We start from the raw sequence: 26,300 nt of genomic DNA on the forward strand, positions 1-26,300 counted from the left end.
GGTACATGTGGGGCTTATATAAACACTGTTGAGATTCTCACTGTCCAAAGCAAAATCTGTCTTTTCCTTTTTAAAATACATACCAAATTTTGTATCCAGTTCCTAAGAAGAAATTCAGCCAAAAACCATGCTATTTTGCAACCAGCATGGCATAATGCCCCTTTCCTTTGCTTTCTGCAATAGACATGCTTGTCTAGTGATGAGAGAGCAGCAGAATTTTTATCTGCTTGCACCTGGAGAAGTCTTTCTTTTTTGTGAAAATATCCAGTACTGTAGGAGAGGAGGCAGAAAGATAATTTTCCATTATTCAATGTTAAAAGGGCTTTAAGGTAATTAAGAGGTGCTTCCTAAAAGTTTGCCAATGGATTCGAATTTAGGCTTTGAGAGAGGAACCAAGAGTTGGTTTATTTTCTCTCTCTGTCTCTCTCACTCTCAGTAGCCCCTCACTGCTGTATCTATATACAGGAAGTCCCCGGGTTACGTACAAGATAGGGACTGTAGGTTTGTTCTTAAGTTGAATCTGTATGTAAGTCGGAACTGGCGTCCAGATTCAGCCGCTGCTGAAACTGACCGCCAGTTCTGACTTACATACAGAATCAACTTAAGAACCCCAGGCGTCCCCAAGTCAGCTGCTGCTGAAACTGATCAGCAGCTGATTCCAGGAAGCCCGGGGCAGAGCAACTCTGCCTCGGGCTTCCTGTAGTCAGCGCTGGCAGTTTCAGCAGAAGCTGACTTGGGGACGCCTGGGGCAGAGCAGCTGGGGTGCTGCTGGGTTGCTCGGTGATACTGGACCAACCCAGCAGCACCCCATCTGCTCTGCCCCAGGGTCCAAAACAAAAGCCTGGTCTGCTGGGGGGCGGGCACACTAGCTGCGCCCCCCCCCCCAGCAGACCAGGGACACGGGGAGCAGAGCCGCAGCGGCAGCGGGGTGCCGCGCCTCTGAGGCTTTGCTCTTCAAATCCCGGCTTCATTTGCAATTTCGAAGTGCCTAATTTACATCCCTCTGTCAAAAGAGGGATGCAATCTAGATGTACCGACTAACAAAAAATAGAGATAGTATCATGAGCTTTCGTGAGCACAACCCACTTCTTCATATGACAGTTACACTCATTTAACATAAAGGTGATTTTAAATAGATATTGTTACACTCTTGTTTTGGTTTAAACCAAGCATGCTTTAATTTAGCTACTGAAATAAAAATAAGAAGAATGTCCAAATGGCATTTTGCACCAATGAGTTAAATAGTTCATATAGCACTACTTACATTGGTTTTAAGTTGATTTATGTAATCTAAGTTAAACTAGTGGAACTGCCTCAGGCAGAGAAAACATAAAGTTGGTAGACAGACACTTAATCTTACTTAAATTACCTTTTAGGATCCCCTTATAAAATTGAGTAATAAAGAATTTTACAGTCATGATTCAAAGTTTTATACCACACAATATCAGTAATGCAGCATTTGGGGAGATTATAAGGGAGTACTGTTAAATACTGAAACACTTTTATCACTGGTGGTTGTTCTGGCTCTTTGCACATTTCATTTGTTTTATTACATTTAAAGAGTAACATTCAAAAACTGACAAGACTTCTGACTTTATTCCCTCTCTTCTAGCCTGAAAATCCCACTTTGAGTTCTCACACTTTCAAAAACAAGACCTTTAAAAAACCCAAAGACTGTAGTATCTGCAAACAAGCCATTGACAGCCAAGGCATTTCCTGCAGAGGTGAGTAACCTGTTATGTGATCCATCTGTTGACTTGCTGTTTAAAATACTGAATTTTATATTAGTGCTAAAGAGCTAGGAATTAATAATTTTGGGGTTCCCACTCTGCTGAATGTCTATATACTCCAACTTGTTTGCCCTGTGTGTTCAGTATTAGGCTAATCTTTTATCTGGACTTGTATAGATATGTGCCTTTATTAGCCATGCTATTCACTCAGGTTCCAGAATAAGACTCTCTGTGCAAGCTGAGTTAGGAGCATGTGTGTGAGAGTGAGTTGATAGATTCCTTTGGAATTTAGCCTGCAAATGAGGAAGTGACCCAGAGCTCACAGAGGCATGAAGTCTTTCTCTGCATGAATTCTTTAATGAAATTCAAAAGAGCTGCCATTTTTTTACAGTTGCTTGCTTTATGGTCTTGTATTTCAGGTCTGTGATTCAGCAGAATCATTCATACAGACACTGAGGAGGCTCATTCCTCTGCTTCCACATGCAGAGGAGGGGGAAAGTAGCTGCCTTTGGCACCATTTCCCACTTCTCTCCTCTCCATCTTTAGAGGACCCTCCGTGGGGGCAGGGATTCTCACATGGGGAAGCGTAATAGGGAGGGGGATAAAAGAGACCAACCTTTTTTCCTTTCCATGCACAAGCAGTAAGTATACCCAAAATACGAATGCATGAGGCTGCATTCATTTCTTCACTGTTCACTGTCAACAGAGAATCACACTTGAGAGAGGGTAGTTCTTGGGTCATTTATCAGTAGGAATGCAAAGTAATCAGTTTGTAGCAAGGCACATAAGTAAAAGCATGCCTCTGGCATAAAGATCTTGCGCAAAACAGGGGTTTTGCGCAAAATGGAAGCAACTACACTGCTTCTTTTTGCACAAAAATACAGTTCCGGCCACCTTAATTCTACATGATCATTATTGTTATTCTTCTGATCAGTGTGTTGATAGACTTTTGTGCCTCAACCTCTGCTTCAACTGCATTGCCACGTCTCTCAATTTCTATGCAAGAGAGGCTATTTTGGCAGGCGCTGGAGGCAGGCTGGGTTCCAGAAGCTTGAGTTCTCTCTTCAATTTCAGTCCTGTCTGTGAGGAAGACCTTGTGATTGTTTGCCTTCCCCAATAGGAAGAACAGCCAATCAAGTACTGTATGCTGTAGGAGAAAAACAGAGCTCTAATCCCCTCCCTTCAATAGCCAAGAAAGTTTTGGGGTAGGGTAGGTGGGACAAAGAGCCCAGCAGTTCAGGATGTACCTGCCTCCTCCACCCCACTGCATTTGAGCAGTGGGTTAGTCTGATGTCTACATAACTTTCTCCCTGCAACACGAGGCCTGGGAGGAGAGTTGAAGAAGCCCGGAAACTGCAGGAAAGGGGCAATGGGGCTGAGGTAGAATTGATGCGGGGCAGGATTGACAGGGATCATTAGAATGTTGGGGGCTTGAGGAGAAGCTGGAAACTCCACATCATGAGGCAACCAATGAGACTTCTAGCAATAGGGGCCAAAATCCATAAATCTGGGGGAGTTGGGAGCACTAATTGTCACATGCACTGGGTGTGGGCAGGGATAGTTCAAAAATCAAAAGACAGCCCAAAAACCAGAATGTAATTGTTTAAAAAAAAATCTTGTGTTTTGGGGGCCAGTTTCATGAATTAGGAATTTTGCAGGTTGGCAGTGTTGCATTAATTCTGCATAGAATCATAGAACACTAGAACTGGAAGGGACTTGAGAGGTCATTGAGTCCAGTCCCCTGCCCTCACAGCAGGACCAAACACTGTGTAGATCAGGGCTACTCAATATGTGGCCCATGGGCCGCATGCGGCCTACAGCCCATTTGTTTGCAGCCTGTGGAGCAGTTTGAGTTTACGTGGGGCTCAACAGCAGCCCACTGGTGTGGTCCTTTGAACATGGCCTCCACTGGGAACACGCGCCACAATGGTGAGGCATCTCCCAGGTGGGGTGAACATTGAATGACACAAGCGGATGGGCTGGCTGGAACAGACAGGTACAGGATATCGGCTTTTCTAGTCTCCAAGGAGCAGGTGCCAGGAGTGCTGGGGCATTGTGGGAAGTGCTGGCTGCTTAGCCCTGTGGGCAGAGCCTGGGAGGTTCTGACTGGCTTACATGGGCCATGTTTGGGTCCAGCACCGTGGCTTAAGGCTTAATCTTTGTATTCATGCCCATCAGTGTGAAGGAAGCTATTTGCATATAAATGTGCATGTACATACAACCACACTTAAGTTGCGGCCCTCGGCATGTGCTGTGAGTATCATTGTGGCCCGCAGGGCTTCCAAAGTTGAGTAGCCCTGGTCTAGATCATCCCTAATAGATGTCTATCCAACCTGCTCTTAAATATCTGTAGTGATGGAGATTCCACAACCTCCCTGGGCAATTTATTCCAGTGTTTAACCACCCTGACAGTTAAGAAGTTTTCCCTAATGTCCAACCTAAACCTCCCTTGCTGCAATTTAAGCCCATCTGCAGCCTGAATCAATTAACATCCTGCCATCCAGACCCACATGTCCTGTAAATGGGCAGCTCCAGGGGACCATCTTCCTCTTCCTAGGCCAGATGTTGCAGTGTTAGAGAAAAGCCTGTGGAGAGGAGGCTCAGAGAAGGGATGACCTGTTATTCACAGGCGGGGCGTGAGGAGAAGAGCAGCCTTGGTCTGCTGCTCCCTCATGAAAATGATTTGGCTGCTCCCTCTGCATAGCCTTACCCCTTTATCCAGAAACTCCTCCCAAGTCATGAAGGGAAGGGGAAAGAAAACCGTCTGCTTCTGCAGCAGCTGTGATTGGCAGATCTTGTCTCGGATGTGGAGAGGTCAATAAGCCAGTGGGAGTTTTCCCTGGACGTTTGAATTGTTGGTTGGAGCTCCTTGCCTCTCTGATAGACAGGCTTACGCAGGGACCAAGCTTCCCTTATTCATGACTCCTGAGTACTGGCAACATAGCATATTAGCCTCCAGGAGGGAATAAGTGCCACCCTTTCTTATCCTTTTAGGTAAAGACTGGCACCCTTGAAGTTACATTACTGTAGAGTCAGTGCTGTTATTATTTGAGACCCACATGGCTCCCACTATTTGCTGCACACATACAGAGGCCACTTCCTGAGCTACAGCCTCTCTCTGTGAAGAGTTAAAGTGGTCCCTGTAGAGCATTGACACTTTTGTGCAGGCTCTCAGAGGGTATGTCTACACTACAGTGTTATTTCAAAATAGCTTATTTCAAAATAACGCATCTACACACAAAATGCATTTTGAAATAGCATTTTGCTATTTTGAAATAGCACGTCCACACTGAGTGGGCTCTGAATCACATTTAAGGCCAGCCGGAACCAGTTCTGGCAGGGCACCAGCTCACTGGTGCTCACTGGAGGCTAACTGAGAACTGTGCTTAAAGGGACACCTTCCCCTCCGGACAGCCATTCTCAGGTGTCCCTGCTTGCTTGTCCACCTCGATGAGGGACAGCAAAGCATTTTGTCTCTGTGTGCTCTGGTTGCCCTCACTCAGGACAACACAGCACTCTGCAACATGAAGCCAGAGCTGCCCCTGGGCACTCTGGTACTTCTCTTGGATGCATTTCTGTGAGCTTGGCTGCACTGTCTTCAGGCTGCCATCTGGGAGGTCCATCGGGGGGCTGTCAGTATCCAGAAAACCCTGCGGGAGAGCTTCCACCCTGAGGAACACTAAGAGCCTCCTGGTCTGCCCCACTGGGGGCTTATGCCTCATTCTTCCCTCACATCCTTCCACTTACCCTTCCCTAACCCCCCTTCCTAATGTCAAATAAAATACATGTATTTTCATGAACACAAATTCTCTTTATTTAACAAAACTGGGGGGGGAGGGAATGAAACTGAGGCGAGACTGGGGAAAGGAGGTGGGAGAAGGGAGTAGAGAGGCTGGGAGAGGGGAGGGGGAAACCTGGGAGGAGGAAGCTGGAAGAGGGAAGCAAGGGGAAGAAGGGGGAGGGGAAGCTCAGGGATACGGGTCTCTCCAGACCAACTTGATTTTCATGCGAAGCTGCTCCTGGGTTTGCATGTGGCCTTTGGTGGCCAGGCTGGCAGCTATCCTGCCATAGACAGCCACGTTCCTCTGTCTAGTGTGGAGATCATGGACGTTGGGGGCATCCCCCCCAAACCTGAATAAGGTCCGTGATCACGGCACTGTACCAGGAAGGCGCCCACCTTTTCTGGGCCCTGGCAGGCTCCTGGGAGCTGGCAGACTGCTCCTGGGGAGCAGTGGAGGGCTGGCTGCCAGTCGCTTGCTGGTTCATGTTTTGTGGCCACTGGGTCAGGGGCAGTGACTGCTGGCTCTGGGCTGGGCTGTTATTTCGAAATCACTTTGCTGTGTAGACATACCCAGATCGTTTAGCAAATCCTATCCAAAGTTAACAGATACAGTACCCTCCAATTTCATTGCATTTACCTTTGGCATTGTAATTTCTTGGTGCTTCTCTGTGAGAGGAGAATCCCCAAAGTGGGTCTGGGAGTCCAGGGGATGTTTTGGAGAGGGCAGTGTAAACTAGTTCATTCCTCGGAGTCCACTAACTGCTGATCTGACCACAGAAGGCTAAGCCTGGGTAGCCGCCATCTAGGCCGATGGCCCTTTTTATTACGCAAGATCGCGTTTACACCCGAGCCGGATCGGCCTGCCGGCGGAGTAGGGGGGTTCGGGCCCGCCCCCTCTCCGAACCCCGGCCCAGGGCCCTAAAGGCAGGGACCCGCGGTCCCTCCCTAGCGGATGGGGGAATGCCCCAAAACACACCCGCTCACGGGCTCCACGACCCTGCCCTGGGCCGCTTCCTACTCCACCAGGCCTCCCGGCCCACTTCTCTTGACCTCTCCTGCCTCACCTCTCCCTCCGTTTCTCCTCCCCTTGCTCCGTCCACCGTCCTCTCCCGTGCCGTGCCAGCCCCGAGTTTAAATCCCCCGCCGGCTCCTTTCCCCCTCTGCGTCACTTCCCGAGTGACGCCTCCCGGCCACCCTTCCCCCGTGACGTCATCCCCCTGCGCCTCCCCGACCCCTCCCTCTAGGGCCCTGCTGGGCGGCGCCCGCTGCCTCCCGACGCTCCCCGCGCCGGCTGCCGGCGCGTTCCGGGAGTCCACCGCGGCGGGCTGGGTCGTGTTCTCCGCCCCCCCGTGTGGCTGCTCGGCGCCTCCCGGCGCGCTCTCTGTGCGGGGCGCGAGTGCCCCGTCATCCCGCTCGTCGCCTCCCGGCAAGCTCCCAGTGCGGGGCCCGAGTGCCCCGTCACAGGCAGACTTTAAAAGAGTCAATTTGTTTCTCAATTCATAACAAAGACTTTATAAAATAGATGATACTGAGAATTATAGGCGCCCTCCCTCCATTTTTACATAGTTAACTCAGAGATCGTGAAACTCCATTAATGGTGAAGTAAACAGAAAAGTTGAGCCAAATCCAGACTTCTCTGGATTTCCTCTGAACTCGCTAAATAAAGGTGAATGAGGCTTCTTGTGAAGCCGGGGTGTAGAGAGGAAAGAAATGGCTTCACTTAGAAGATGGTTGCTTTGTGGTTTGATGTGAAAATCTTACCGTTTCTCTTGAGAAAGTAATAGTTCTTTGTACAGACTGTAAAGTCTTTCCAGCTTGTACTATCTTATCAGCTGCAAGAAAGCTAGTTGTCAGAAAAAGGAGGGCAGGGGGAAAGCACAACATTGACTTGCCTATGGTTCGTTGTGTTTATCTACCAGTGTTCTTTATAAGGAAACAGCTATAATTGGGTTTTATAATGATCAGATAACTTTTTTCTTGGGTGCGAGGCACACTGCTAGCCAGATTGCATTTTTGGCCCTTTCTTAAAGGCACTGTGTCCTTCTTTCAGATCCTGCTCTGAAAGGAGTGTCTGACAATTCTCTCTGAAAAGTGAATGATTGATCCACAAAAGGACTCAAGAGTGATGATGTCACCTTGTCCTAGTAAACTTTAGCCCTCCTCAGATGAGCATGTTCATTCCAGCTTTTAATGGGCTCTATAGAAAAAGGACAACAAAAGAAAGGAGGATCTGTAGCCATGGGGAGTTAGACAGCTAAGTTACTGTGTATTCATGCCTAGTAAACAGAATCATGGCTAAAATATTTATTTGATACCATATTTCAGCGTGAAGGAGGAGCTTTGATTTTTACAGTAGTGGCATATTTCTTCAGAGTGCTCTTTTTCTCTCCTTGTCATAACAGAGCGGTGTCAAAGCTTGCAAATTATTGGTTCTACAATGTGCAATTCAGTCTTGTGAGTTCAGGTTTGAAACTTAAACCTTTCCCCCCAAGAGTCTTCAGTTTGTTTCATTTCAAATCCAAACTGGGAGTCGTTTAGCCATTTATGCTTTCTTAGTTACTGAAAGAATTGCCTAATTATGATCCCTCTGTCAAGCTGTCTGGAGTGGCTCATGACTGTGATGTCTACCTAAGGGCAGACTAGGGTTATCAGATGTCCCAGTTTTATAAGGACTGTCCTGATGTTCAGGGCTTTGTCTTATCTAGTTGCCTATTACCCTCCACATCCTGTCCTGATTTATTTACCCTTGCTATCTGGTCACCTTTGGGCAGACTGTCAAAACCAGGGCAGAGACCTCAAACTGGGTCTTACCAGATGATGCTTACTGGATAACATTTAACCAGTTCCCTGGGGAGCAGCATCCACCTGGGGAACCAGCAGCCAGCCCCAGCCCCAGTGCAGGGGACTTGTGTGAGGACTGATAGTCAGGAGCTGGTAGAGCCAGTTGATTAGCTGGATAAATGTTAGCTTAACCTAATGTGTAATCGGTTAAATGATTTTCCCTAGTTTTTACTGATTTTTCACATGAAAGTTAGACCACTCTAATCCATGAAAATACTGATTATGTTAAGAAAATCCAATATGATACATTATATAGATATGCCTATGTTAATCTAAGTGTAAATGCAAAGACCTGTCTGTTAAAGTAAGGCAATGTAGTGGAAGAAACGCTCATGTTCATGCACGTGCATATGTACAAGTCGTGAAATAAACCATAGCATTAAACTGTTTTTACTTTTAATAGTCTTACATTTCTCCATTTCTTTTTCTCTTATGTCCTCCTGTCCCAAGTGTTAAAATAATATTCTATCTATAATATCATGGAGAGGTGGGGATTTTTTTGCACTGGTTTTCATCCATTTTAAAATTTTTGTTATAAACACTAATACATTTCTAAGAAATTTTAAGCAAAATAATAAAAACAAATGTCCTTGATAATAGCGTATTAATTCTCATATAAAGCGTGAGTGTGTGAAGAAGTGAGTAACCAAGAAGTCAAATCTCTTTTATTATTTGGAAAAAAAAAAACCTACTTTTCTGAAACATTCATTTATGTTTACATTGTATAGACTAGATGCAAGAATTATCATTTTCTATATGTCTGTACAGCCCAAAAAAGCCCAGGCTTGACTGATGCCTCCAGGTGATGTTATTAATTGATTATTCTGATGATGATTTATTATTATGCCAAACCAAATACCTGAGGCATGACTGTTCTTACTGTAGGACCATTTTAAAAAATTGGAGTGTGTGCAATTTCCAGACCAAAGCAATTAATATCAGTTAAGAGAAGCATTTAAACTGTGGTTCAAACCAAGCTGAATCTCCCTTTGTTAATCTAAATGAGTCATGAATACAGGCTCCGTACAAATAGACAAAAGGTGAACCCTCCGTCATGTGTTGGGCCAAATTCTGCTATGATGTACAGTCTGCTATGTATGCTGCACCTGACTTACAATGTGTTTTTAGGGCAGTACAAGCCGGGGATACAGTCATGCATGATAGGCCCCCTAATCACTTATCTGCTAAACATTATATTTTGACTTTCCTCATACCTTCAGACAAAAGCAACCAGGCCTCTAAATCACAATGAACTCAGAGCCATTGACCAACCAGACCACAAGATGGGATTTTTGTTAAGACAATTGCTTTGAGTTCTAGAAGTCAGATAATCTCTCTATGAAATTGGTCTTTATGCCCAGAGTCCACACAAGTCCTGTGATCCACTCTAGCTCCATTTGTAGTCCATGGGGCTCTATATACAATAATGAATTTTATCCTTTGATAGGTGCAAGCTAGCATATGTGTTTATAGTGGCAGACCTAGTGAATTGTCAGTAGTGCTTCTTAAGAATACTATCTAATACAGTCAAACAGCAAGGGGTTTTACATTCTTTTATCTTTCACCAAGAACTGAGTGCAATCATAACATATTAGCTTGGCATATAATCTCAGAAGCATGCTTGTGTCTGGTTTAGAATTAGGCAGACAAGCACAGCTTGTCAGCTCAAAATGGCAAAGGAATTTGGGCCTTGCCAGAGTGCACATGATGGGTTTTGAAAAGACAGCTTTACGAGGACATATTAGCAGCAAGGATTACTGGAAATCGAGCACTTTTGCATTATGTATATATTACCTTCAGAATAAGAAAGCAACATTGACCAAAGACTTTTACTAAACAGATTGTCAGAGCAACTAAGGCCTGATGTTGCTATAAAGAGAGTTTGTTCAGTTTCAGATAAGTCTTTCTCCTTCATGTTTACCAGTTACACATAAGACCCTCTTTGAGAAGACAAAACCTTGTAAAGCCAAGCAAAGGTTACAAACAATGAGATATTCCAAGGGACTACATCTGGACCACATTTCAAGGAACCTTCTTATTTAATGTCATTTACAGTGTTAAGAGACTTAGCTAGCACCCAGTCTTTCATCTCTTTAAACCTGGGATCAGATTCTGTGTGGGTCTTGAGTGAAACTGAGTTTGTGGTCTCAAACTAGTCTCTGAAGCTTCCCTCAGCCCCCATGGAGGTGTGGGGCAGAACCCCACAGCATCACTTCCAGGAGGCTTAGTCACTTGATACCTCTTATTTGAGCCTTAGGAGGTTCATTTTGTCATACTTTGTTTCTGTTGGGTTATTGTTTTCTCCCATAAATTTCCATTTTCTATTTTAGTTTTAAAAGCGGTTTGTAAAAGCAAATGTGGCTTTTAACCAAATACATCTGAAGCCTGTACTCCACCAACACTTTATCTTTTCACAGGAAGCAAGGAGATCTAGATGAGAACTAATGGGTAGCAGGTTTAAAACTAATAAGCAAAAGTACTTCTTCATACAGCACGTAGTCAACCTGTGGAACTCCTTGCCAGAGGAGGCTGTGAAGGCTAGAATTGTAAGGGTATGTCTACACTAGCCCCCTAGTTCGAACTAGGGTAGCTAATGTAGGCATTCGAACTTGCAAATGAAGCCCGCGATTTAAATATCCCAGGCTTCATTTACGTGTTCCTGGGTGGGCGCCATTTTTAAATCCCCTTAGTTCGAACTGACTGCCCGTGGCTACACGCAGCAGTCAGAAGTTAATCCAAACTAAGTCCTTAGTTTAGATTAGCTGTTACACCTCATTGCAGGAGGAATAATAGTTAATCCGAACTAAGGATTTAGTTCAGATTAACTTCTGACTGCCACGTGTAGCCACGGGCAGTCAGTTCGAACGAAGGGGATTTAAAAATGGCGCCCGCCCGGGAACACGCAAATGAAGCCCGGGATGTTTAAATCGCGGGCTTCATTTGCAAGTTCAAATGCCTACATTAGCCACCCTAGTTCGAACTAGGGGGCTAGTGTAGACATACCCTAACAGAGTTTAAAGAGAAGCTAGATAAATTCATGGAGGTTAGGTCCACAAAAGGCTATTAGCCAGGGGGGTAGGAATGGTGTCCCTGGCCTTTGTTTGTCAGAGGCTGGAGACGGATGGCACAAGACAAATAGCTTGATCATTGTCTTTGGTCCACCCCCTATGGGGCACCTGGTGTTGGCCGCGGTCGGCAGACAGGCTACTGGGCTAGATGGACCTTCGGTCTGACCCAGTACAGCCATTCTTATGTTCTTATGTAAATCTCTGCCCCTACAAATAATAATGTCATAATAAGTTTCTTGGATTTGAGTCTCTGAGGGTACGTCTACACTGCATCCCTAGTTCGAACTAGGGATGCAAATGGAGACAACCGAAGTAGTTAATGAAGCGGGGATTTAAATATCCCGCGCTCCATTAACATGATCTCGCCGGCGCGCTAGTTCGAATCACAGCTGATTCGAACCAGGAAGTGCGCGCCGGGACGCGTTAGTTCGGACTAAAGCCCTTAGTCCGAACTAATGTTACTCCTCATTTTTTGAGGAGTAACATTAGTTTGGACTAAGGGCTTTAGTCCGAACTAACGCGTCCCGGCGCTCACTTCCTGGTTCGAATCAGCTGTGAATCGAACTAGCGCGCCGGCGAGATCATGTTAATGGAGCGCGGGATATTTAAATCCCCGCTTCATTAACTACTTCGGTTGTCTCCATTTGCATCCCTAGTTCGAACTAGGGATGCAGTGTAGACGTACCCTAAATGTTGTAGATGTGGGGACACAATTATTATGCTTACTTCAAGTTGCAAATAAAATGATAATGCTAGTGGAAAAATCCACTCACAAAAAACACAAGTACTCTGTTATGGATGGAGTACAGAGAGGATGGGAGGATAAAATCTACACCCAACTGAAGTCCAGGTTGTCAGATAGCTGCATAGATTTCCTACAGCTGTTGTTCCAGAATGTGGGTTGAAATAGTGTCTGAAGTCCCTTCACATCTTTTTTGGGGATCCCTGAATCATGTAAATGGCTCCCTTTCCCCAGCTGCTCCAAGTGTGGCCTTCAGCACATGCCAGCCAAAGTCTGAATGAGATATAAAGACACTGCTGTCTGAGGGCTCTGTTAGAGTACCTCTTTATGCTTTATACCAGTCTTAAGTGAGGTGCAGGGACTTATGCTAGCCCTGTGCATCTAGTTCAATAATGTCTGAGCTGTCAAATATAGTCTTTTTTTTTTAATTGGAGTTTAAAAATAGAAAGCAGTCTTGCACAACATGAAAACAAACAAAAACAACAAAAAAAAGATCTAGGGAGGCAATGCTGGTGCACAGGAAATGAACAAGCAGATGTTGCTATTATAATGTGACTGTTAGCATTGCAACATCATCAGCGTATGACTGATAATTTATTAAAAATAGAATCCTCATTTTCTGCTATCAAGATCAAACTTCTGCTCTGTCTCATGAGAGGCGACTTTCTCTCATTTTAGACTCAAACATGCCTCTCTGTTCCAAACTCATTTATCACCTGACTCTTATTATGGTAAATTATGATTGCAAGGTTCCTGCACAGTTATTTTTCATGTTTGTCATTCTTATCTTTATCTCATGTCACTGTTGCTGGTTGTGGAACTGGTTGAAAAAAAATCAGCAAAATAAAAAACCATGTTTTCTGATCATCCTGTCAGAATAAAAAGGCATCAATGGCAAAAATCAGTGGAATTAGAATAAGGCTCATGTCTCTCACAAAGGCTCTTTAAATCCTTTCTGTGCAGGAATATTGCCAAAAGATGAGTTCATCTTAACAGTGAGGAGAAAGGTTGTCATGCATTCAAGTGTTAAAATGGTCAACTGGATTTTCAAAGTCCCATGTCTACATTTGAAAGATAAAATAGACACCTTTGTAGGGAAAAACAGGGGTACTCTTTTTTAACTTAGCTGAAATGCTTTTGACTAAGAGAGGAACAAACTGGAGAATGGACTCCTACCCTTATAGAACTTGACATATATTGTTCGCTCTCAAACTTACTATTTATTTCTTGGGCTTTCTTTTGAGCTTGTCTTCCTGAAAGTCAATGGGTAGTGAAAAAAGTCAAAATTGTTTCATGTACTTTTACTCCAGCTGTAGCTGAAAAGACTCTTCCAGTTATTTTGATTTTCAATAACTGGGCTAACTTCTGTTTTATCTGAAAGACCGACCTTTGTTCTAGTTTCTAATTGCACTTTTTATTTGTATGTACATACAAATATATTTTCATTTACAATCCATTTAAAAATTAGCAATGCATTTTAAACTAGCAATAAGTCTCCCATAATATTGAGTGGTAATACTAGAAGGTGCCGTAAATCATTCTAAATATAGCCCTGCCTTATAAGAATATAGGAATGGCTGTACTGGGTCAAACCAATGGTCCATATAGCTCAGTAGCCTGTCTGCTGGTAGTGGCCATTGCCAGAAGAGGGAATATACAGAACGGGGCAGTTTTATGTGATCCATCCCCTGCTTGCCAGTCATCTTCTTTCTTCCTCTGTCTGTCTGCACACACTGTTCTGAGATGGAAAGCACTTATATACTCTTCTCCTCCTGAAAGCTTCCCCTGATTGCTTGGGAGAGAGGGAAGCCCTGCTCCACTCTACACTAAAGTGCTCCCAATCCTAAACTCTTAAAATGACGGTATCCTGAGATCTCCCAAGCCACTGCCAACTCCCCTGAACCGTCTTCTATCTTCAAGTTCCATCCATTTTCTAACACCACTATCCTGTACTTGCATCAACATTCTTGGAATGGGCCCTGATTAAATCCCCCCCCTCCTCCGCCATGCTTAATTGGCCAGCACACCCTGTTATAGGAACCGTCATACCCCCATCTCTCTGGACTCCACAGATCTCTACTCTGCACATGTAGGATCCACCCAGTGGATGAGCTGGTCAAAAGAGTTCTCAGCCATTTTGACTTTACAAGTGACAAAAAGGCATCTTATCATGCCTACTGTACTAGGCCACCATGATATCAAAGATAATTCAGAAGTACAGATGTGGGATCACTTGGCCCACTTCCCACTATACTTCAAAAGCTTGCCCACAACAAGATAACTAACACACAGTAATCCCCAAAACACATAGCCCCCTCAGAACAGCATACCTCCTTCATGTGCCAACCACAACTCTCTTACTACATACACAACATCAAAACCAGAATACACAGTAACACTAAACACACACAAACCCCTTGCAGCAACAGACACCTCTCATTTGCTACACACACAGATCAAAAAAATCTACCAGCATAACACACACACACACACACAAACTTGCTTGCTTGCTTTCACTTATACAACCATACACTTTTTGTCATAACTTTTTTGAACTTTTATCATAAAGGTTTATAGTGACTAAGTCTTCACTGTAGCAAAGCTCCTATTAATTTCCAAGAAATACTTGAATCGGGCCTAAAGAAATGTGAATTGTTTAGATTCTCAGAGCTATTGTTTAGGAGATTTTTTGAAGTGTAGTAACTTGACTAAATGTGGCATGCCCTACACTTCAGTGTCAGCCATCTACAGACAATTGTTTTTGGAACTGATGCCAGAATTCTGAAACACAGATTTGGAAAGGCCTGTATATGACACAGAGCTGATGTGTGGAATGCAGACCTTCAGCTGTTGAGCTGAGGAACCAAAGCAGTCTTGCTGAGTGTGACATTGATTAAATCTGCTGGACTGCTTCAAACAGATTCATTTCTGCTGACAGTTATCAACTGCGATAATACAAGGAAACAGACGGACCATAGTCTAGAGACAAGTTGGCTGCTTTATCACCTGTAATTGGTTCTGAAGAATGTCAGGGTTTGGTAAAAACTGCTCATTGAGTTCTTTTCACTGTAAGTCATGTCATTTTTTTACTGTAAATCATGGTCATTTTTGTTTTCTTAACAGCGGATATGTCGTGAGTATGTTGTATTTGTCAAACATTTTTCCCTTCTTCGTATTTGCTGTACTGAAAAACAAAGGGCCCCTTTACTGTGAGCCATTATTGGCTTTTTGTTGTCTAAAAGAGATACCCTCTGGGATTAAATGGTTACTATAAAGTTAATGGAAAGTCAAGAGATGATTAATGCAATGGCTAGTGTCTGAGGTATTCATTCTCTTGAAAAGTACTACGCATGTCAGCTCAAACTACATTGTGTATCTTGCTGTACAGGTACTCAGAGGGCACAAGGATCAAGGAAGGGGGAATTCTAGAGGGTGCCGCAAAGAGAGGATGAAATTAAGAAAAGGGTCATTTAGAATGAATGTTAGGAAAGTGAAAGCTTCTTTTGGCTTGGGTTAATCTCCCAAGGGCAGTGATAGAACTTGGTGTTTATAGCCAGACTGGACAGAATATTGGAATCATATCATAAGGAACAATCTAGCATTGTCTGGGAGATGGGCCGGATAGTGTTACACACAAGGCAGACGTCATGCATGTGACTCTGCCAGAGCCTCAGCCTCAGTAGTGGAGGAAGCAAAGGCAACTTGTCTTCCTCACTGTGTCTGGCTTCTCCTATAGGAGCTAGGTCGCAGAGTAACTGACTAGAGGCAGCCACCTATGGCAAGGCTCTGGGAGAAAGCTTTTTCCAGATCACCTGCAGAGAGAGTAGCAGCAGCAAAAGAGGCAACTTTGCAGTTAAGAAACACTCCTCCCTATTTGAGCCTGCATTTATCCAGATCAGCTGTAGTTTTCCTTCTCTTTGTAACTTTGTACTAACTTTGTATTAACTCACGTCTACCTGTTCTACCTCCTAGCCCTGAGATTTTCCCTTACTCTCCTCCCTGCCATTCTCCGTTCCCCATGTTTATGCTTTCTCTTCCATTCCTGTTCCCTCCTTTTATTTTTGAGTCTTTGGGTTTATTTTTATGGTCTTCTTAAAACAGCAATTGAAATGTTGGTTTGAGGTACTTTCTGAGGGTTGATAACTGGTAGTGGGCTTATGATTCAAGGAACAGTTTCTCCCAGCCAATTGCTAATTCCCTGTGCTACTGCTAAAGTGATTTCATTTTAGTGGGATACTCCGCCAGCGAATGAAATACTAATCTGTACAAAAGGCATTATCAGCAGCATCCGAGAAATGCATAAACTGGTTGTGTGGCCAAGTGGTTAGCACAAGGGCAGGTCCTATTCTAATCTCTTTCATTTATTCATCTTGTACAAGTCAGTTTACCCATTGCTAAATGGCATATTATGATTACCATATGACTTCACAGGGATGTAACTGTTTGGGGGTGCTTGAATGAATGTTGCTATAGAAGTAGAGATGGTAGTTATCATTCTTAGAGATGCCCCCAAACCATGAAATCCAGATCTGAATTATGAGTATTCTGTGTGTGGGGAGATTAAATGTTTTTAGTTTTCCATGGAGATAAATTCCAATTATAGCTCTCATTTGGGAATCTGGACTCTCAAAAGCTATAGGGTGTTTATATCTGCACTTTTGAGACATATATGTGCTACTATTACTGGATGTTTCTGATATGCCATTTAGCACTGATGTGTGCAACAGACATTTTGACTTTCATCCCAGAATGAAGTAGAAAGCCTCCTTTCTACCTCAGAACACAAAGGAATGCTTGTTTTGCTCACAGCATTGGACAGAGACAGTGATCTCATTCCCAGTATATTTACTTTTATCTAGCTTTATTTGTAGTAGTAGAAGTAGTAGTACACAGTAAGAGAAAGTAATGAATTACCTTGGGTCCACCTATCACTCGTGGGCTACGTCTACACTGGCATGATTTTCCAAAAATGCTTTTAACGGAAAAGTTTTCCGTTAAAAGCATTTTCGGAAAAGCATGTCTAGATTGGCAGGATGCTTTTCCATAAAAGCACTTTTTGCGGAAAAGCGTCCATGGCCAATCTAGACGCGGTTTTCCGCAAAAAAGCCCCGATCACCATTTTTGCGATCAGGGCTTTTTTGCGGAAAACAGTACTGTGCTGTCTACACTGGCCCTTTTGCGCAAAAGTCTTTCGGAAAAAGACTTTTGCCCGAACGGGAGCGGCATAGTATTTCCGGAAAAACACTGATGATCTTACATGAGATTGTCAGTGCTTTTCCGGAAATTCAAGCAGCCAGTGTAGACAGCTGGCAATTTTTTCCACAAAAGCAGATGTTTTTGCGGAAAAACTTGCCAGTCTAGACACAGCCTTGGAGTTCAGGTGTGAATGGGGACACTTGTGGACAGTAAGGAAAACAAAGCTGTCAGAGAAGCTAGACTAAAACAGTTTGTGCACCTACAGTCCCAGTATTTTATCAAATACCTGAAAAAGAAAGTGATGCATGTGAACTAAATTTGATTTTTAACATACACACATTATTTTGGATTGTTTAGTCCATGTTCTTAGTGAATCATGTACTAGTAGAGATAACAATGATTTATCATGAAGACTTGACCTATGTTCTGTGCAGAGCTGGAATGTTACTGGAGTAATTCAATTTGATGCTATGTTTGTCATAAGCATTTCTGATAGTGATGATGCAAGACTTAGCTCTTTACTCAAACTAAACTCCCATTTTACTGAAGTGGTGTTTATCCTCAAGCATGGCAGAATTCTGGGTTTTTTAATTTTATTATTAATGATGAGAGAGAATATCAGTGTTTATATTTAAGCATTTTTCTTGATGTTTAATTTTTCATAGTTGCAGGAATTTGCTAAGATCAGATGGTGGGAGATGAACAATTATTTAATGACGGTAGACACAGATTCAAAAAATTAAAGCTTTATAAGTGTTAAAACACACATTGTTAACATTGTAGGTCAAAACTTTAGCTTACATCAAACTAAGAAGTTCTCAATCAGCATTTTTTCTTACTTAGCCTATCTATAAATTTTGATTATCATTGATGGAAATGTATGTTGATGGTTTGTGCAAAATACATATATGGCGAAATTGACATTTATCAATAAAAATTGAATCTTTCCAAGCTTATTTATCTAGCCTAAAATGCAGGTTTGTGTCCATATATATGGCTGTGGCATGCCATATAATCTTTGTGATTCAGTTGCACATGAATTGGCTGTGAAACAATTGCAGTCATCCTAGAATGAAATATAATTTCATGCTTTACTTTTTAAAATACTCTCCACACATTCCTGCTTATTCAGAAGCAAAGCAGACAAATAGGCCTTTCTTTGTAACAGCAGGGTTTCCCAGTAGCTTTGCTTCTCTATTGTTTACTGTTTGTAATTGTCTTTTAATGATTGCAGACTTGCAGAGCCAGGGTATTGTTTGAATTAATTGTGCCATATTTTATACTTGTCTCACTGGAGGTCTTCAAATGGATTTTTTTTTTAAAAAAAGACTGGATAATACTGAGGTGAAAGATTATGACTTTTAATTTCTTATAATATCAATGGAAGTCAAAAGACTAAAAAATTTTAATTTTTGCAAATATTTATTCCTTATACATGAGATTCAAGCTAATCAGTTTATTTTCCCACACTGTTAGCAGGCAAGAAAATTAAGCTTCCCCTTGTCAAAATTCTTCCTCCAGTTGCTTTAGGACTAAATCTTTTTAAATTACTCATATCATTATAAAAACAATGAATAGTCCTGTGGCACATGTATAATATAATATATATAGAATATATAAATTCCACACGATTACTTGTTTTTAAAGTTACAGACTAACATGGCTGCCCTTCAGGGACTTCATATCATTATATTTGCTCCCATTCAAGTGTTGCTGATAGTCAGGATTGCATTTTTATATGACCTCTCCTAAGAGAATAAGAGATCTCGCTTCTTGAGAATTAAGGCTTAAGAATCAAGGGCACTCAGTACCTGACAAGATCAGATAAGATAACAGATAATTAAACCTCATCCTACCGAATTTAACTAATCACCTGCAAAGGTCAGATAGGATTGCTGAGAGTACAGCATTGCTTAATTGAATAGGTTAATTATAGGGGATTTTTGCATTCTTCTGAACAATCAACGAACTGGTCAAGATAGAAGCATGATATCAGAGTGGGGGGAGGGCGGGAAGAAAGATTTATTTATGGCCTTGATGACCATTCAGTGGGACATCCCAAGACAGAATTAGAAGGTGACTGACCACATAGGGATTCCCAGTCAAAATTTGGTGCTGTGTTCCAAAATGAAGGGAAGTAGAACTGATGGAAAATACATAAGCAAATGAAAACTGGAGAACACCTTACAAATGCACATTTGTGATCAGAAACATTTGGTGCTCAAGTAAAGAAGTTTGTTTTCATCCTACTGTGAAGGTAGGGGGAGGATAAACTAAGTAATTGGGTGCAGATTTCAGAAAACTGTATCCTGGGTCTTTTATTCATGGGTAGACGTGCAGAGAAAGCAACATTGGTTTTAACCTTAGAGTTAAGAATGTAACATTGACTTACTTGGTCTTGACAGTTACTGCAAATGGACCCGTGAACTGTTTCAACAGCATATTTGTTTTACAAAGAGATACTTTTTCAGGGACTCTCAGTAAACAAAAGGCTGGACAAATTTCAGGACAAACAAAAGGCTGGACATAAAATGAAAATAAACCAAAACTAAACAGTAAATGAAAAGGTACACATAATACAAAAAATCATTAGTCAGGCTATATCAATGAATATTTCTGTTTAAAATACTATTGTCTTAATAGTTATTTCACTGTGCTCTTCCAATTTTCCTTTAAGAAAAACAGTATTTTTATGTATCCAAACTCACTGTTTTATCACCTGACTCATCCTGACCTCAACTAGTTTAGTAGTTTAAAGAGTTTTAAACGTATTACTTGGACGCACTCTTTTTAGTATTGTGCAAAGAACTTTCAGTTTTGGATTGTGAAACATATGATCTTACCCTGACTCTCAAGTGACCATGACTGGAAAGTTCTGACTCATTTTGTTCTCTGGACTTGCTGAAGTGACAGGGACTCACAGATCTTTTAGTGCTTCAGACAGTTTGTTAGAAACAAAATTAGCATCATTATCCTTGCTTTTTATAGCTACTATTTCCATAACGCCTCTGGTGAGTGGAGAGCTGTAAAGGCAAGTATCAAGATGATTGGACCCTAACATTAAAGCAAAAACATATTATTAAACTAAAAGGACAGATCACATGAAGAGTATTAGAGGATTGCTACAGTTAATGAATCTTTCAAGATAGGATGGATAGTTGCAGGTAAACAGGCTAAAACCTGGTTGCACTGTTGATACCTGGTTAGGGGTTTATTTGTTATTTGTTTGTTGGTATTTTTATTAGAAAGAAAAGAAGTACACCACAGTAGAAGAACTGGGGTTGCCAGGCTATGTGGTAGAAGGCAGTTTTAAAGATATGTGGTACGATGGGGGAATTACTGAGTATTTTGCTTATGTATTTTCTTTGCTTTTATTTTAGTTTGCAAGTATGCCTGCCACAAGAAATGTGAAGCAAAGGTAAGCACCTATTAGATATTTATTTCTATTCTTGATAACAGTGTCCATTTATTTGAAGTTTGGAAGACATTAAGAATATAAATATTCAGCTAATAAAAGGTTTGCTTGACCAGATGCTCAACTGCTAAGAAATAGTTATGACTTTCACTTCTGAATACCCCGTCTTGCTGCTTAGTCTTCGATTTATTGCTTAATGGCTTGAACCCACACCACTAAAATATTTTTTTTTTTGCCTTTGGCTTCTGTGGGAACTGGATAGTGGTCCCACTTAATACATTTCTGTTTAATTTTAGATGTATTTACCTAGTATCCTACGGTTGCTTTAGTTTTATCAGAAACATAACTCATTAATAGTTCTCCCATTGAAACCAGTGAGTGTTTTGCCATCATCTTGTCTATTGTAGTGAAAGATTGAGCATCAGTGGTTTGAATACCTTACTTCTACCACAAGGGGGCACAGTCAAGTAGAAAACTACTTTGATAGATTATGAATGATAGTTTCACAGCTAAGGACTGGACATGTCTACTAAACCAGGGATATGCGCTGTTCGGTATCAAAATGCAGAAGTGATGGACACTTTAGAAATGTTAAAGATAGAAATACAGATTAAGAGAAAAATAGACATTCCCTAGGCAGCACAAAGATTTGAGTTTAGGAGCAGGGACCTAATCATTGACATGTTAGGGCAATCTGAGTTTGGAGTATAAAAAGAAAAAAATGTACATCAAGGTGCCACCTGCTTTCATGATGCTAAGATGTTTCTGTGTGAGACAAAGCAAATTAATAATCGACACATTCAGTGTTTGCTTCCCCCATTGGGTTTTCATACAGAGAACACCTGTAAAGATCAAAGACATTATTAATATATCATTACTACTATAATTGTGGTATAAGGATTTTATGTGCACATAATTATATGTTTGGTCAAAAGTAATGCTTTAGAAATTTTGCTAAGGGCTAAAACTTGGCATACTGAGACAAACTGTTAAGGCTGTAAGAAACTGATATCTGGAAGGAAATTCATAGTTAAGGATGGCAATCAGAAATTTCCTCTACCCATTCGTACATACATAACAGGGAAACTTGGATTAAAAGCCAGGGTGTTACGCTATTTTGTGTTATGTTCTTCCTTGATGTTTGTAAACAACGAAATAATTGAGCATATACAATGCGCTCCATTGTTTAGATACGTCAACACCTGTGATAGATCAAGTTGCTATTTACTGGCCTTAATTTGGTTTAACATTACAATACTTAAACTTTAGGTTTTCTTTCTTATTTCTTTGGTGAAACATTAATGTCATATTAATGTAGTGTTTGCCTGAAGATTATTATTAATGAGAAGTGACTAAAACATCAAATGTTTTACTTATTTCCCCAACAAGATGATTCTTAATATGAACTTCCATTCTGTGGTCTTCCTTTGCTGCCCTCTTTTTTGTTTGTTTGTTTGTTTGTTTTTGATTTTTTGTTTTTTTAAGGTTTGTGGATTAAAATAATTCTGAAAATTGGCCTTGCTAAGATGTTTTCACATTTGTGGAAATGCCCTGTGAAATTAATTGCCATAAGGAAATACAAAATGTATTAAACCACTATTTCGTTTGTATGATTTCATCGAATGAAACTAAGTATAGCTGGGTTACATTAGTGCTTAGATAGTAGACTTTCAAGCAACACAGGTTTTATAGTAAGTAGTAACATTGATTCAGTAGGTTGTACCTTCCCTTCTGAGTGCTATGCTGGCTATAGGGATGTTAAATATCAATTAATTGAATAGTCGAGGAACCTCATGAATTCTTATCAGTTAGTCAACTATTCTATAGTCCCTGGGGCCGGGGATGGCAGCCGCTATATCAGAGGCAGCAGTGCAGGGTGTCAGGCAGGAGCTGCGAGTTTAAATACCAGCTCCCCTTGTGGACCAGCTTCCTGTTGCCCAGTGCTGCTGCCTCTGATAGAGGCAGCAGAACAGGGTGGCAGCAGCCCCTTTCTAAGGTGGGTCTGAGCTCCTGGACCCAGCATGAGCTGGAACTGAGTCAGACTGCCTGCCTGGCTCCTAATACACTTTAAATGCAGAGCCGCAGAAAGAGTGGGTTCTGGACCCAGGGTGAGACAGAATTGAGCTGGGCTGCTGGCGAGCATGCTAAAGAATGTACTGACAAGGTGGTGGGAGAGAAATGAGTGTTGTCTATTGCATTAACCTATAAATTTTTGCTTATCAGTTAATTGATTACTCAACTATACTATTGCATCCCTAGCTGGCCTCTTTCAAATGACATGAAAAATGTATGTTCTTAATATTAGACATTTTTCAGATTAATAAGGGAAATTTCAAAAGACATAAAGGCTGTGTCTACATTGGCATCCCTTTCCGGAAAAGGGATGCTAATGAGACACTTCGGAATTGCAAATCCGCGGGGGATTTAAATATGCCCCGCGGCATTTGCATTTACATGGCTGCCGCTTTTTTCCGGCTCGGGTTTTTTGCCGGAGAAAAGCACCAGTGTAGACGCGATTTTCTGGAAAATAAGCCCTTTTCCGGGAGATCCCTTATTCCTACTTGAAAGAGTCCCCTCTTACTGAAAGTAGGAATAAGGGATCTCCCAGAAAAGGGCTTATTTTCCGGAAAATCGCGTCTACTCTGGCGCTTTTCTCCAGCAAAAACCCCGAGCCGGAAAAAAGTGGCAGCCATGTAAATGCAAATGCCGCAGGGGATATTTAAATCCCCCACGGATTTGCAATTCTGAAGTGTCTCATTAGCATCCCTTTTCTGGAAAGGGATGCCAATGTAGACACAGCCAAATGGTAATTAGGTGCCCAGCTCTCTTTGATATTCAAATGTCATTAGGAGTCCAACTGATCTTTGTGCCTTTAGAAATCTCTGCGAGTGCCACATGTTATTCTACAGATTTGCAAAGTATGATTCCTGCTGCCATTATTTCAAATGAAATAGAAAAGTACAAAAAATCAGTATTGACATCAGACTTCAGATACAGTATTATTATTATTGAGCAAGTACCCTTTGGAACCTCAGAAGTAGTTGCATTTCAACTGTGTATAGTCTCTGATCCTGTGGATCCTTCCTCCTGAAAACCTCTGTAGAGTTCCATTGACTTCAGTGGGAGGGGACTCTGCATGAATTTAAGCAATCATAGTGAAGATATGATTGCGTGATCAGGATGATAACCTGGTTGCCAGGATTGAAATTTATATTATAATGGTAATGGACTTCATAAATACTGGCCACAGTTTGCTATGTAGCTCCCTTGCTGCTATGTTAGGTCATACGTTTTGGAAGTACCCCTGTAACAAGTCTCTTTTCAAAAGAGCAACCTACCACAAGATTTAAAACATGAGCAGTTGAAACAGATGGAACAGATGGAATCTGTTTTGAAGGCAATAATGCACGTGCACATCCAAGGTCTGATCAAAAGCTGATTAAAGACAATGGATCCTGTGAAGATACCGTTCCAAGTAATGCAAGCTACATAACATCTTACTGAACCAAATAATGTATGAAAAAAATCACTTTAAAGAAAAACAATAATAGCACCAACCATGGCAGAGCATTTCATTTCATTGATGGTACTTTTGGTATCTGAACAACCAGAATCATCCCTTGAAGTGGATTAAATGTATTTGTGCCATACAGCCTACATTTGCTCAAAGTGTAAATATCTGAGGAAAGTAATAAGTGCCCAGTCCTGATTCTACTTACATTACCAGTAGTTGTGACATTAGCTTAATTAGAAATTAGAAATTAGAAATAAGAAATTAGCTTGATTAGAAATAAGATCTGGCTCTATCATTTTACCAAAGTGCAGTTGACATGAAGGCACAGCAAATGCCTTTGTTTGGGAAACCAAGCTTTGACAACAGCGTTCTGGAATAGAATGTCTAGACTGATCTCTTACGTGGGAAGTTGTCTCACTGAAGATCCATCTGCCATTGAAGACTTTGTGCGGATCATAGGCTGGTATAAACTGGTGTTATGACAGTTTACACCAGCTGAGGATGTTAACGCTACTCACTACCCCCCCACTATTCAACGACAAGTTGAGTTGCAATTTTTGCATGTTACAAAGTATTGAGCCTATTTGGGGCTTTAGTTTCACTCTATCCAAATTAACTCTAAATAAGTTCCTCATTAGCTGTAAAATTATTAATTACACAACACTGAGTACAAAATAACTAATGTAAGTAAGCACTGAAATAAGCCTACTAGAACATAAAGAACCAACTGGAAAAAAATGACCCTGAAGCTGCAAAAATGTAAGCGAGCAGAGATTAGGTTATCGTAATTTTAGCCAACCACATTCAATGCATCTGACTTCATTCTAGATAGATATTGTAACACATGAAATGATACAGAATAAGGCAAGCACATGATTCTGATCCAGTACTAAAATGTCTGGTCTGAGTTATAAATGCCAAGCTAAAAAAATTCTTCTCTGTTTAATGTAGCAAAGAAAAACAAATGTAGGGGGGAGTTTAATGGTTGTCTATATATAAAAATCTTAAGTGATATATGCATATCTGTCAAGTTACTATTTTCAGTTCAGCTCTGAAGATAGGAGAGGAGGGCATTAATGGAACTTAAGTATCCACAAATTCAGAACAGATGTCAGGAAGCACTTTTTCATACAGAAAGCAGCAAATATGTGGATTGATCTCCCAGACAAGTTTGTTAAGACAAAAAACAGTGTGGGTTACTCAGGACACAAGCAATTTAATACTATCCTGGGGGGAAATAGAGCACCAAAAAGGATTGCGCCATGATTTTTCAAAATCCCATATGTGCCTGAAGTTATCCTTCTAGAAATGTATTGCAACCAGTTTATTTAAAAAATTCTCTGTTATCTCTTCACAAATAGAGCACATTTCAGCTGCGGCTCCCATGACTTTAGATACAATACAACTTAACCTGGTTCAGATTTTAGCAAGCCTATATAGCAGGGCTGGCCAAATTGTGGCTCATGAGCCACATGTAGCTCTTTGACCATTAAATTGCATCTCACTAGACTTCTCTGCCTCTCCATTCTCCAGTTACCAGACTGGGGGTGAAGAGAGCTCAGCACATCTGCCTTGCAGAGAGGTGGTGAATTAGGAGCTTCTTCCCAGTGGGGACGAGGGTCTCAGAGCTTCAGCTCTGCAGGGGGCACCAATCAGGGCCAGGGGATTCAGCAGGAGTGGGGCTGAAGCCCTAGGCCTTGGCTCCTGGCAGGTGTGCTCCAGCTCTCCATTTTCTGCAAATTATCATATGCAGCTTGGAAGGCCAGTGAATTTGGCCACTCACCCCCCTCTGTAGAGTAAATTATAACCTTCTGATGGTCTATTTAAATGAGTCTGCACAAGTGACCCACAAGGCACAGCAGGGCCAGCAAACCACCTGGAAACAAGAATGCCACTCTTGTGTGTAGTAACACTCCTCCAGGGCAGCAGTGCACATCAGTAATCTACCCAGCAAGATGTAGGACTGGTTTATAAGGAAGAAGGTGTGTCAAAGGAAAATCAGCTTGCATTACA

General features: G+C 41.8%; 1 protein-coding gene across 10 annotated transcripts in view; it reads left to right on the forward strand.

Annotated features, from left to right (window-relative positions):
• The window catches only part of TNS3 (tensin 3), a 427,787-nt gene that overhangs the window by 163,551 nt on the left and 237,936 nt on the right, over nucleotides 1-26,300 (forward strand). For 8 of the 10 annotated variants that reach the window (XR_012901850.1, XM_006136339.4, XM_006136336.4 and 5 more), the window contains exons 3-4: nucleotides 1,613-1,724; nucleotides 20,739-20,776. Coding sequence is in view for 5 of the 10 variants with exons in the window: in XM_006136339.4 (XP_006136401.2) it covers nucleotides 1,613-1,724; nucleotides 20,739-20,776 (150 nt within the window). In the remaining 5 variants the exon portion in view is untranslated. Of the gene's footprint in view, nucleotides 1-1,612; nucleotides 1,725-15,211; nucleotides 15,231-20,246; nucleotides 20,390-20,738; nucleotides 20,777-26,300 lie in introns of those variants that run through there. The other 2 variants (XM_075921699.1, XM_075921700.1) reach the window with 2 other exon arrangements.

This window comes from Pelodiscus sinensis, chromosome 2 (genome assembly GCF_049634645.1).
Source record: "Pelodiscus sinensis isolate JC-2024 chromosome 2, ASM4963464v1, whole genome shotgun sequence".
NCBI lineage: Eukaryota > Metazoa > Chordata > Testudines > Trionychidae > Pelodiscus > Pelodiscus sinensis.